This window comes from Procambarus clarkii, chromosome 44, assembly GCF_040958095.1.
Source record: "Procambarus clarkii isolate CNS0578487 chromosome 44, FALCON_Pclarkii_2.0, whole genome shotgun sequence".
Classification (NCBI taxonomy): domain Eukaryota; kingdom Metazoa; phylum Arthropoda; class Malacostraca; order Decapoda; family Cambaridae; genus Procambarus; species Procambarus clarkii.
In genome coordinates, this window is record NC_091193.1 from 22,236,174 (window position 1) to 22,249,310 (window position 13,137).

At 40.7% G+C, this 13,137-nt stretch overlaps 3 protein-coding genes across 3 annotated transcripts in view; all 3 read right to left on the reverse strand.

The window, feature by feature from the left end:
• Nucleotides 1–611: 611 nt before the first annotated feature.
• Nucleotides 612–3,438, reverse strand: LOC123745367 (uncharacterized). The gene is made up of 2 exons (XM_045725855.2): nucleotides 3,427–3,438; nucleotides 612–1,789 (listed from the first exon to the last, which is right to left on the reverse strand). The coding sequence occupies exons 1-2, from the start codon at nucleotides 3,436–3,438 to the stop codon at nucleotides 815–817; spliced, it is 987 nt and encodes a 328-aa protein (XP_045581811.2). The 3' UTR covers nucleotides 612–814.
• A 3,108-nt stretch (nucleotides 3,439–6,546) lies between these two features.
• Nucleotides 6,547–9,553, reverse strand: LOC123745369 (uncharacterized). The gene is made up of 2 exons (XM_045725857.2): nucleotides 9,493–9,553; nucleotides 6,547–7,746 (listed from the first exon to the last, which is right to left on the reverse strand). The coding sequence occupies exons 1-2, from the start codon at nucleotides 9,502–9,504 to the stop codon at nucleotides 6,748–6,750; spliced, it is 1,011 nt and encodes a 336-aa protein (XP_045581813.2). The 5' UTR covers nucleotides 9,505–9,553; the 3' UTR covers nucleotides 6,547–6,747.
• Nucleotides 9,554–12,579: 3,026 nt separating this feature from the next.
• LOC123745158 (uncharacterized) overlaps nucleotides 12,580–13,137 on the reverse strand; it is a 3,098-nt gene continuing 2,540 nt past the window's right edge. Inside the window, exon 2 of the mRNA XM_069300809.1 lies at nucleotides 12,580–13,137. This exon is cut by the window's right edge and continues 651 nt beyond it. Within this exon, the coding sequence (XP_069156910.1) occupies nucleotides 12,781–13,137 (357 nt within the window). The 3' untranslated portion in view covers nucleotides 12,580–12,780.

Below are 13,137 nucleotides of genomic sequence, written 5' to 3' on the forward strand. Positions count from 1 at the left end.
TCCACCCACTCATCTATCCGGCTATCCATCCATTCATCTAACCGTCCATCCATCCATTCATCTATCTGGTCATTCATCCACTCATCTATCCGGCCATTTATCCATCCATCCATTTATTCATTCACTATCTCTGTCTTTATCTCTGTGTCTCTCAGTTTCTGTCTCTGGTATAAAAAATATAATTATATTATGTGTGTGTGTGGTCGCAGATGAGCGGAGCTGAGCTGTGTAAAGAACTAAAAAATAGGATGGTTACCCTCTTTTGTTCTGAAAAAAGAGGCAAACGTTTAAGAAACCTTTGAATTTGTGGGAGGATGGTCTATTTTATGTGATTATGGGCAAATTACGGATAGCTGGAAATGTCTGTTGAAGTTTCCCGAGATTATTGAATATTGGTATATATTACTATATAAGTTGTTTTCGGAATGTGTTTGTTCAAAATATTTATCTGTGTAGCCGGTAGGCAGAGCCAAAAATCGTGACAAAGATTCCCTACATTTCTTCATTCACTTGGACCATCGGACCATTGAACTGCAGACCACATAGAACTGTGGGCTGCTGTTTATGTGGTCTGCAGTTCGAAGCTCCAGGAAGAAATAAAGCATCATTAATAAGGTTTATATTTATCTTAGTCATTTTTTACAGCAGGTGATATCTGAGTTTGTTATATTAAATAAATTCATCGCTTGGATAAAATAAATAAATACACAATAAGTGGAAAAATTAGTAAATTGTAAATTAGATAAAGACAATGAGTTGTTCAGTCCTGCAGTACGAGGTTCAGAGCTTGATGGAGAAGGCGTTTTTAATACGTTTACGGTGTGGAATATAGACTAGACGGGGTCGACGCACTGAATCCACCTTCTCCCCTCTCACCACTGCTGAAGTCGTCTCCAAAACCACCACCAATGGCGCCTCCATGGCCACCACCAATGGCGCCTCCATGGCCACCACCAATGGCGCCTCCAATGCTTCCACCAATGCCACCTCCAAGGCCACCTCCAAGGCCTCCACCAATGCCGCCTCCAATACCGCCACCAATGCCTCCACCAATGCCGCCTCCAATGCCACCACCAGCACCGATGACCTGACCACCACTTTGAGCAGCAACACTGAGGGCAGACTGGAGGTCCTCTCCTGTAGGTAGAGTCGGGTTGTCGCCGTCGGCGTAGTTGACGAAGAACACTTCTGGAGTCTGTTGTTCTGGTGCTGGGACGTGGACGACCTTCTGGTCCAATTCTGGTCGCTTGTTGAGGACGTACACGACGTTCTTCTGTTGAGGTGGTGGCACCACAATGGGTTCCTGACCAAGTTCGACTTCTGGGGCTCGAATGAAGATAATGTTGTGTTCAAGCCTTGGTGGGGGAACATTTGGGCGTGGACCGACGATTGGGGCCACTGGTGGAGCAGTATACACAAATGAGTTTCTGGTGACAACAGGAGTCACGCAACTTCCGTCCACATGACGAACCTGTCCAGCTCCACAGCTGACTCCACCGAATCCTACGCCGCCACCGAATCCTGCGCCGCCACCGAATCCTGCGCCGCCACCGAATCCTACACCACGACCGACTCCTGCGCCGCCACCTAATCCTGCGCCGCCACCTAATCCTGCGCCACCGAAGCCGCCACCACCGGCCCCTACGCCGCCACCGAAGCCTCCACCGGCCCCTACGCCGCCACCGAAGCCTCCTGATCCACCTATGATCAGACCTGGACCAGAAGGTCTTTGTAGACTGTAGGCCGGGCGTTTCTCGGCGGCGGCTGCCGCAACCAATGAAACAAGTATCTAAAACGGAAATAAAATATTATTAGTTAGATTCTGGCAGACTCAGACGCAGGAAGTTATTATACCAATTACTGTTCACATTTATATTTAGATTTCTTCTTGCATATCTGATTTATTCGGTTTAAAAGTTATTGGTACTGTAACTAATTTGGTCTGAATATCTTCATCAGGCAACCACCTGCTTGGTCAGTTTGTTCTGTTAGAAAAGCTAATGATGAAGGTCATTAAGAAAGTGTGAGCAGAATATATATATACACGGAGTGGTGCAATTTTCATTGTATTTTCACCTATATTGAAAGTTTGAATTCTTAGCGCTGTTACGGTTTAGTGGATATATATATATATATATATTTATATATATATATATATATATATATATATATATATATATATATATATATATATATATATATATTGGTTACAATTAATGAATTGAGATTTTAATGATCGTGACAGTTAAGAGACATTAGTAATCTTATCATCAAACCTAATCTTGTTTAACCTAGCTAAAATGACAGAGCAGAAGCTGTGTTAATATTAAGGTCAGTCAATTACCTGGATGATTTTGACATAAATTGTCTAGGTTTCTAACATTCATGTATAATATAATATCTTGTTAATATTGAGAAGTAATGAAACCTTAGTTTATACATTCCTCAAAGCGTAGGCCTACACCTCTCAATGTATATACACTGCAAAAGAGTCTATTTTTATAAAGTCTATTTTTTCTGAAGCCCTGAAACTTAAATACATGTCTGTGTGTTAAGTGAGCAATACAAATAAGCATTATTTGTATGCAAAATGTGTTGTATTGTGTGTCGTAAATGTGTTTATGCTTCAATGAAATATGTGATGATCTGGTGAAGAAAACTAAAACAAAGGTGCTGTAAAGTGGGAGCCTCAAGAGGGCAGAATAATGTGGGATGGTAACACTTAATTACCACATTTAGAACACCTTTTGAAAAGTATTTGACGCCACTCCTTTAATTCTGAAGATTTTCACTGGATGTTCAAATTTATCTGAGCATTTTTTTTTGACGTTTCACGGTTTTCAATTGAGATTTCAGGTTCAGTTTTGCAGACACTGCTGATTTGCTCTTCACCTACTACCTGTAACAAGTCTACATATAGACTTACATCGTAGTGGTGTTAGTGTAAATATTTTTTTCATAAATAACCTAATACGCCACAAAAGACTCATAGTCACTAGACTAGTGTTGTTATGACTCCTTACACCTTTCTATCATTCTCGGTGACATTAGAAGAAGGCAAGTTTATCCCCGGAAGAATTTAAACAGTTGCTACTTTATGTATGCATTAGAAACAGACATTTCCAATGTACGCTTGACTGTGGCAGTTAAAGTCAGTGTCTTTGAGGCTAAAACAATCGAACATCTTGCAAGGCTACAAGCAGATTATATCAGAGCAGATCTTGAATTTCCCGTTTCTGAGTACTCTGCCTTTCTTCATTTTTCCTGCGTGAATGTCTGCAGCCCACTTTGGGTCAGGGCCCAGTAACCTGCAGCAGCATCCACTTCTCTTACCCATACCGCCACCTCTATTTCCCGTCAGTATTCAGGAACACTTGGACACCACCACAACACAATACGATAACACAGGCCGGGGGAGGCACTCACCAGGAGCTTCATGGTGGAGTGTTGTGTCGGCGAGGCAGACCGAGCTTTTATATGGTATAGTGTCGCTCTCACCCTGACGGGGCAGCCTTGACTCTCGTCTACATAACACACCTTTTTTGTCGCGCTCGCCTCTGCCCTTTGATTTTCTTTGGGCAGAGTTTCTTTCACCCTGATGCCCCTGTTACCTAGCAGTAAATAAGTACCTGGGAGTTAGACAGCTGCTACGGGCTGCTTCCTGGGGGTGTGTAACAAAAAGGAGGCCTGGGCGAGGACTGGGCCGCGGAGACACTCAGCCCCGAAATAATCTCAAGATAATCCCAAGACAGCCACACAGTTTAATGTTTATATACCAGTAGTCTTTTATAACACAATTGGTTCAAGACCTAGACCACAACAGTCTTTAAGCTGAGTAATGTACATCTGTTGTGAGCCAGTTACATTCAGTTACTAATCATGCATAACACACCCATCCGGTGGGCGATAGTTGAAATAATACAATCATGTGCATGCATTCAATATATTAAGCAAACTTTGGAAATTTTTAGTGAAATAAATATTATTGAACATTATAATAGAATTATCTCTGAGTTATGATTTTTTTTAACAATTATAGTGACATGAGGCATGGGAATAGTTTTGCTGACAGTTTAACGTTGGTCAGATCTACTTCAGCACTGAAGTAGATCTGGTGCAAACTCCCAGAGGAACTTTTTGCCAACCTAAGCCTACCAGTAGTAACGTCTAGAAGTCTCCTGACCTTATTAGATTACCCGTATCTTTGTGACTCTTCCTGCATAATAGTATGATGATAAATGGTATAACTAGTGTGAATGTCACCCTGTTCCAGCTCTTATTAAATTTGATTGGAGTTCCCGGTATCCTACTGTCCTCGGACTGCTCAAATGGAATCCAAGATGGCAGTCAACTCCCTCTTTATTAACAATGCTTAGCTCACCTCTACTATTGTCCTCCTACACGACATAACCCGTCATCGCTCCTCTTTTTAGGTCGATTAGTCTGAGTAGTGGGACGCTTCCGACGTTGGACTGTGAGCTGCAGTGTATTGAGCATATTATACTCATCCGGTGAGTGATAGTTTGCCATGCACTCCCTAATCATATTATGAGCGGTAGTGTATCATGTGCCCCTTACTCATGCTGTGAGCGATAGTTTGTGCAGTTCCTCAACAACCTTTATGTGGTAGTTTATCGTGCACCTTACACTCCTCCAGGGAGCGATATATTGTGTACCATGTACTCATCCTGTGGGTGATAGCTTACTGGGCATCCGCAAACTTGTTGGTTTTGCTGTTCACTCCAATATATATGATTGAATATATTATATACTACTAAGGCCCCAAAATAGACCGATGGGACACAACTCAAGTAACATTATCCCAATGTAACTTCACCCCGCTGATGGTAACTCTCGAGGATCTGAATCAGTTGAAAACATTCCCTTCAATGATGTAGCCTGAATCTTTTTAGTTAGTCTTTCCGGTGACTATAAAGTGTCTGAAGCCTTATTTCTTTTTTCATCATATTTTTATAGTAGGCCAGAGTAATAGCCTATTATAATATTGAATAACAAGATTATGATAATAGTAAACAGTGAAAGTTGGATAATTTATGTGAGAAATTTATATTATATATAAATAATATTAATTGATTAAAAAATGATGATACATTTAGATGTGTTTTGGTTTCCAAATTTTTTTATATATTCTAATTGTATTGTGATGTAGTTCCGTTTCAGTCTGTGTTTGAAAAACAAAAGTGCGAAAGTGTTGATGTATTTTGAAGATTGAGTGGCAGTTCGTTCCTTGTTTGACAACTCCTGAATGGAGGAAGAGACTAATGTGTTGTCAGAAAGACTGTGGAAGAGACTAGTGGGTTATCAGGTTTGATCTGTATATTTTGTGGTGATAAACGTTTTATGTCTTGCATGTAATTTGCGTGTATTTTAGATAATGAAATAAATAGTTTAATGGTGTCGGAAAAGTTAAGGAGTTTGCCCAGTAGTCCCCCGTCTCTTCTTGATTTATATTATTCCTGTAACCATTGTGGGTTATCTGAATTAGTCTTTCGTAAAACGTGTGAGCGGAGGACCGGAGACAATACCAGTACATAACACGAGGGTGGTTAATACTATAATACACAAACTTTATAGATGAACATGAGTAGAAAAAACTCAAAATAGATGTAAGTAACGAAGCAGCACACTTGCGAGGACTCGCAAATAGGCATATGCACCAGCACATTGACGAGGTTTTGCAACAACACATTTACGAGGTCTCGCAACTTGTTATGTGCAACACAAACCCGAATTAAAGACAAGTGCTTCTACTGTGACAGTCTTAGGTATGTATTCGTCTGTTCTCTGTGGTTCTATGCCACTTCATTAATTTTTAGTATTGTTTATCCGTTTAAAACAGCGGCTCTGGTTTTGCTTCTGAGTGGCTCCATCTTGTAATTCAACACCTTATGTGTGACAAATATTCCTATTTGGCAAATAGTATTCGTTTACTATTAAAGAAAGTCGGATCCGGTAATATGACTTTGATATTGATTCAGCCATATAGCGCAGACTTGCAGTTTAGTAATGCAAGAATATAGTGTTATACAGTCACCATCTTAACAGGTAAAATTTATTGAGTATTATGATTGTGTAAATGACAGAAGTCTCGGTGTTCTTTTTATATAATTTAAACCAAACAATACGAAGGATAACTGCAGCAAGTTGTGATCCTGAATATTACCCAGCTTTGTGAGCTGATACCTTGTTCATACCTTGGTTACCTGGTACTAGACAAGTGAATTCATTTGGCGGTACGTGAATAACACAAAATTTTTAGATTAGTACCACACTAGTGCTGGTACCACAATAGCATTTTAGTACACTTGTGCTGGCTTCATGATTTAGTTAAACAAAATGCTGGTACTACAATAGTGGTGACCTCATATGCTAGCTTCCTATACTAGTACCACACTAATGCTAGCCTCTTGTCTCCTCTCCATTAAAAGCATAAGTTATGGCTTGAGTCATTCCTCAATAGCTCACACTAAAGTGCTCGTCTTTATTCTTTTCGTTAAACCACCAGGAAAATTTAAACAAATCATATAAATAAGGTTAATATTTATCTTGGTCATCGTTTACAGGTGATATCCGAGATTGTCATGTTAAATAAAATCATGACTTGGATAAAATAAATATTACACAAATGGAAGGATTAGTAACATTATAAATTAGATATAAACAATGAGTTGTTCCGTCCTGCAGTACGAGACCAAGAGCTTGATGGCGAAGGCGTTGTTAACATGTTTACGGTGTGGAATATAGACCAGACGGGGTCGACACACTGAATCTACCTTCTGTGCTCTCACCACTACTGAAGTCTCCAAAGTCACCACCAATGCCGCCTCCATGACCACCGCCAATGGTGCCCCCATGGCCACCACCAATGGCACCTCCATGGCCACCACCAATGGCGCCTCCAATGCTTCCACTAATGCCACCTCCAAGGCCTCCACCAATGCCGCCTCCAAGGCTTCCACCAATGCCGCCTCCAATGCCACCACCAATGCCGCCTCCAATGCCACCACCAGCACCGATGACCTGACCACCACTTTGAGCAGCAACACTGAGGGCAGACTGGAGGTCCTCTCCTGTAGGTAGAGTCGGGTTGTCGCCGTCGGCGTAGTTGACGAAGAACACTTCTGGAGTCTGTTGTTCTGGTGCTGGGACATGGACGACCTTCTGGTCCAATTCTGGTCGCTTGTTAAGGACGTACACGACGTTCTTCTGTTGAGGTGGTGGCACCACAATGGGTTCCTGACCAAGTCCAACTTCTGGGGTACGGATGAAGATAATGTTGTGTTCAAGCTTTGGTAGGGGAACATTTGGGCGTGGACCGACGATTGGGGCCACTGGTGGAGCAGTATACACAAATGAGTTTCTGGTGACAACAGGAGTCACGCAACTTCCGTCCACATGACGAACCTGTCCAGCTCCACAGCTGACGCCAACGAATCCTGCGCCGCCACCGAATCCTGCGCCGCCACTTAATCCTGCGCCGCCACCGAATCTTGCTCCGCTACCGAATCCGGCGCCGCCACCTAATCCTGCGCCGCCACCTAATCCTGCGCCACCGAAACCGCCACCACCGGCCCCTACGCCACCACTGAAGCCTCCTCCACCGGCCCCTACGCCGCCACCGAAGCCTCCTGATCCACCTATGATCAGACCTGGACCAGAAGGTCTTTGTAGACTGTAGGCCGGGCGTTTCTCGGCGGCGGCTGCCGCAACCAATGAAACAAGTATCTAAAACGGAAATAAAATATTATTGGTTAGACTCTGGCTTGCAGAAAGTTATTATACCAATTACTGTTCTAATTTATATTTAGATTTCTTCTTGCATATCTGATTTATTCAGTTTAAAAGTTATTGGTGCCGTAACTAATTTGGTCTGAAGGTAGTACAGTCTTCATCAGGCAACCACCTGCTTGGTCACTTTGCTCGATTAGAAAAGCAAACGATGAAGGTCATTAAGAAAGTGTGAGCAGAATATATATACAAGGAGTGGTGCACTTTTCAATGTATTTTCACCTATATTGAAAATTTGAATTCTTAGCGCTGTCACGGATCAGTATATATATATATATATATATATATATATATATATATATATATATATATATATATATATATATATATATATATATATATATATATATATATATATGCGAACAAGCCTGAATGATCTCCAGGACTATATGCAACTGAAAACTCACTTCCCATAAGTGACTCGAACCCATACTGCCAGGAGCACTCTGCTGGCGTACAGGATCCCTTAACCGCTCGACCATACCATGCCCCAGATTACAATCCGAGTGCCGGCGGGGGGATGGAAATAGCCTCGGCTACCATCCTCTTTTGTCCGGTCGTGTTGGTCGAGCGGTGAAGCGATCAATATATATATATATATATATATATATATATATATATATATATATATATATATATATATATATATATATATATATATATATAATTACAATTAATGAATTGAGATTTTAATGATTGTGAAAGTTAACAGACATTGGTAATGTCTGTTAACTATAAGATTTTGGTAATCTTATCATCAAACCTAACCTTGTTTAACCTAGCTAAAATGACAGAGCAGAAACTGTGTTAATATTAAGGTCAGTCAACTACCTGATTGATTTTGACATAAACACAGCAGAAGCTGTGTTAATATTAAGGTCAGTCAACTACCTGATTGATTTTGACATAAATTTTCTAGGTTTCTAACATTAGAATATAATATAATATCATGTCAGAATGGAGAAATAAGTGAAGTGGGAGCCTCAAGAGGGCAGAATAATGTGGGATGGTAACACTTAATTATCACATTTAGAACACCTTATGAAAAGTATGTGACGCCACTCCTTTAATTCTGAAGATTCCACTGAATGTTCAAATTTATCTGAGCATTTTTTCCTTGACGTTTCAGGGTTTTCAATTGCGATTCAGTTTTACAGACACTGTTATTGACAAGTCTACATATAGACTTACATTGTAGCGGTGTTAGTGTAAATAACTTTTCATAAATAACCTAAAGCGCCACAAAACTCTCATAGTCACTAGACTAGTGTTGTCATGACTCCTTACACCTTTCTATCATTCTCGGTGACATTAGAAGAGGGCAAGTTTATCCCCAATTTAAACAGTTGCTACTTTATGTATGCATGAAAAACAGACATTTCCAATGTACGCTTGACTGTGGCAGTTAAAGTCAGTGTCTTTGAGGCTAAAACAATCGTACATCTTGCAAGGCTACAAGCAGATTATATCAGAGCAGATCTTGAATTTCCCGTTTCTGAGATCTCTGCCCTTCTTCATTTTTCCTGTGTGAATGTCTGCAGCCCACTTTGGGTCAGAGCCCAGTTACCTGCAGCAGCATCCACTTTTCTTACCCATACCGCCACCTCTATTTCCCGTCCGTATTCAGGAACACTTGGACACCACAACACAATACGATAACACAGGCCGGGGGGAGGCACTCACCAGGAGCTTCATGGTGGAGTGTGATGTGTCGGCGAGGCAGACCGAGCTTTTATATGGTATAGTGTCGCTCTCACCCTGACGGGGCAGCCTTGACTCTCGTCTACATAACACGCCTTTTTTGTCGCGCTCGCCTCTGCCCTTTGATTCTTTCATTTGATTTACTCCCCTACTCATAGTCTGGGCGATAGCGGGCAAGGTTACAGAGGCTCATAATAGGCTCAGGAGCTGAACCCAAAAATTCATTAAGCTAGATAGTTGCAAATTTGATAAGTTAGCTGTACAGTTAAATGTTTATATAACAATAATCTTTTAAAGCACATCTGGTTCAAGAATTGGACCACAACAGTCTCTAAGCTGAGTAATGTACATCTGTTGTGAGCCAGTTACATACAGTTACTAATCATGCATAACACACCCATCCGGTGGGCGACCTTTGGAAATAAACAATCATGCACATGCATGTAATATATATTAATCAAACTTTGAATATATTAATTGAAATAAAAAAGTTTAGCATTTTAATAGAATTATCTCTGAATTGTGAATTTTGTTCACAATTACTTAGTGATGTGAGACATGTGAATAGGTCTCACAGTTTACAGTTAGTCAGATGTACTTCAGCACTGAAGTAGATCTGGTGAATTAGTACCTGCTGAAGTAGATCTGGTGCAAACTCCCAGAGGAACTTTTTGCCAACCTAAGCCTACCAGTAGTAACGTCTAGAAGTCTCCTGACCTTATTAGATTACCCGTATCTTTGTGACTCTTCCTGCATAATAGTATGATGATAAATGGTATAACTAGTGTGAATGTCACCCTGTTCCAGCTCTTATTAAATTTGATTGGAGTTCCCGGTATCCTACTGTCCTCGGACTGCTCAAATGGAATCCAAGATAGCAGTCAACTCCCTCTTTATTAACAATGCTTAGCTCACCTCTACTATTGTCCTCCTACACGACATAACCCGTCATCGCTCCTCTTTTTAGGTCGATTAGTCTGAGTAGTGGGACGCTTCCGACGTTGTACTGTGAGCTGCAGTGTATTGAGCATATTATACTCATCCGGTGAGTGATAGTTTGCCATGCACTCCCTAATCATATTATGAGCGGTAGTGTATCATGTGCCCCTTACTCATGCTGTGAGCGATAGTTTGTGCAGTTCCTCAACAACCTTTATGTGGTAGTTTATCGTGCACCTTACACTCCTCCAGGGAGCGGTATATTGTGTACCATGTACTCATCCTGTGGGTGATAGCTTACTGGGCATCCGCAAACTTGTTGGTTTTGCTGTTCACTCCAATATATATGATTGAATATATTATATACTACTAAGGCCCCAAAATAGACCGATGGGACACAACTCAAGTAACATTATCCCAATGTAACTTCACCCCGCTGATGGTAACTCTCGAGGATCTGAATCAGTTGAAAACATTCCCTTCAATGATGTAGCCTGAATCTTTTTAGTTAGTCTTTCCGGTGACTATAAAGTGTCTGAAGCCTTATTTCTTTTTTCATCATATTTTTATAGTAGGCCAGAGTAATAGCCTATTATAATATTGAATAACAAGATTATGATAATAGTAAACAGTGAAAGTTGGATAATTTATGTGAGAAATTTATATTATATATAAATAATATTAATTGATTAAAAAATGATGATACATTTAGATGTGTTTTGGTTTCCAAATTTTTTTATATATTCTAATTGTATTGTGATGTAGTTCCGTTTCAGTCTGTGTTTGAAGAACAAAAGTGCGAAAGTGTTGATGTATTTTGAAGATTGAGTGGCAGTTCGTTCCTTGTTTGACAACTCCTGAATGGAGGAAGAGACTAATGTGTTGTCAGAAAGACTGTGGAAGAGACTAATGGGTTATCAGGTTTGATCTGTATATTTTGTGGTGATAAACGTTTTATGTCTTGCATGTAATTTGCGTGTATTTTAGATAATGAAATAAATAGTTTAATGGTGTCGGAAAAGTTAAGGAGTTTGCCCAGTAGTCCCCCGTCTCTTCTTGATTTATATTATTCCTGTAACCATTGTGGGTTATCTGAATTAGTCTTTCGTAAAACGTGTGAGCGGAGGACCGGAGACAATACCAGTACATAACACGAGGGTGGTTAATACTATAATACACAAACTTTATAGATGAACATGAGTAGAAAAAACTCAAAATAGATGTAAGTAACGAAGCAGCACACTTGCGAGGACTCGCAAATAGGCATATGCACCAGCACATTGACGAGGTTTTGCAACAACACATTTACGAGGTCTCGCAACTTGTTATGTGCAACACAAACCCGAATTAAAGACAAGTGCTTCTACTGTGACAGTCTTAGGTATGTATTCGTCTGTTCTCTGTGGTTCTATGCCACTTCATTAATTTTTAGTATTGTTTATCCGTTTAAAACAGCAGCTCTGGTTTTGCCTCTGAGTGGCTCCATCTTGTAATTCAACACCTTATGTGTGACAAATATTCCTATTTGGCAAATAGTATTCGTTTACTATTAAAGAAAGTCGGATCCGGTAATATGACTTTGATATTGATTCAGCCATATAGCGCAGACTTGCAGTTTAGTAATGCAAGAATATAGTGTTATACAGTCACCATCTTAACAGGTAAAATTTATTGAGTATTATGATTGTGTAAATGACAGAAGTCTCGGTGTTCTTTTTATATAATTTAAACCAAACAATACGCAGCAAGTTGTGATCCTGAATATTACCCAGCTTCGTGAGCTGATACCTTGTTCATACCTTGGTTACCTGGTACTAGACAAGTGAATTCATTTGGCGGTACGTGAATAACACAAAATTTTTAGATTAGTACCACACTAGTGCTGGTACCACAATAGCATTTTAGTACACTTGTGCTGGCTTCATGATTTAGTTAAACAAAATGCTGGTACTACAATAGTGGTGACCTCATATGCTAGCTTCCTATACTAGTACCACACTAATGCTAGCCTCTTGTCTCCTCTCCATTAAAAGCATAAGTTATGGCTTGAGTCATTCCTCAATAGCTCACACTAAAGTGCTCGTCTTTATTCTTTTCGTTAAACCACCAGGAAAATTTAAACAAATCATATAAATAAGGTTAATATTTATCTTGGTCATCGTTTACAGGTGATATCCGAGATTGTCATGTTAAATAAAATCATGACTTGGATAAAATAAATATTACACAAATGGAAGGATTAGTAACATTATAAATTAGATATAAACAATGAGTTGTTCCGTCCTGCAGTACGAGACCAAGAGCTTGATGGCGAAGGCGTTGTTAACATGTTTACGGTGTGGAATATAGACCAGACGGGGTCGACACACTGAATCCACCTTCTGTGCTCTCACCACTACTGAAGTCTCCAAAGTCACCACCAATGCCGCCTCCATGACCACCGCCAATGGTGCCCCCATGGCCACCACCAATGGCACTTCCATGGCCACCACCAATGGCGCCTCCAATGCTTCCACTAATGCCACCTCCAAGGCCTCCACCAATGCCGCCTCCAAGGCTTCCACCAATGCCGCCTCCAATGCCACCACCAATGCCGCCACCAATGCCGCCTCCAATGCCACCACCAGCACCGATGACCTGACCACCACTTTGAGCAGCAACACTGAGGGCAGACTGGAGGTCCTCTCC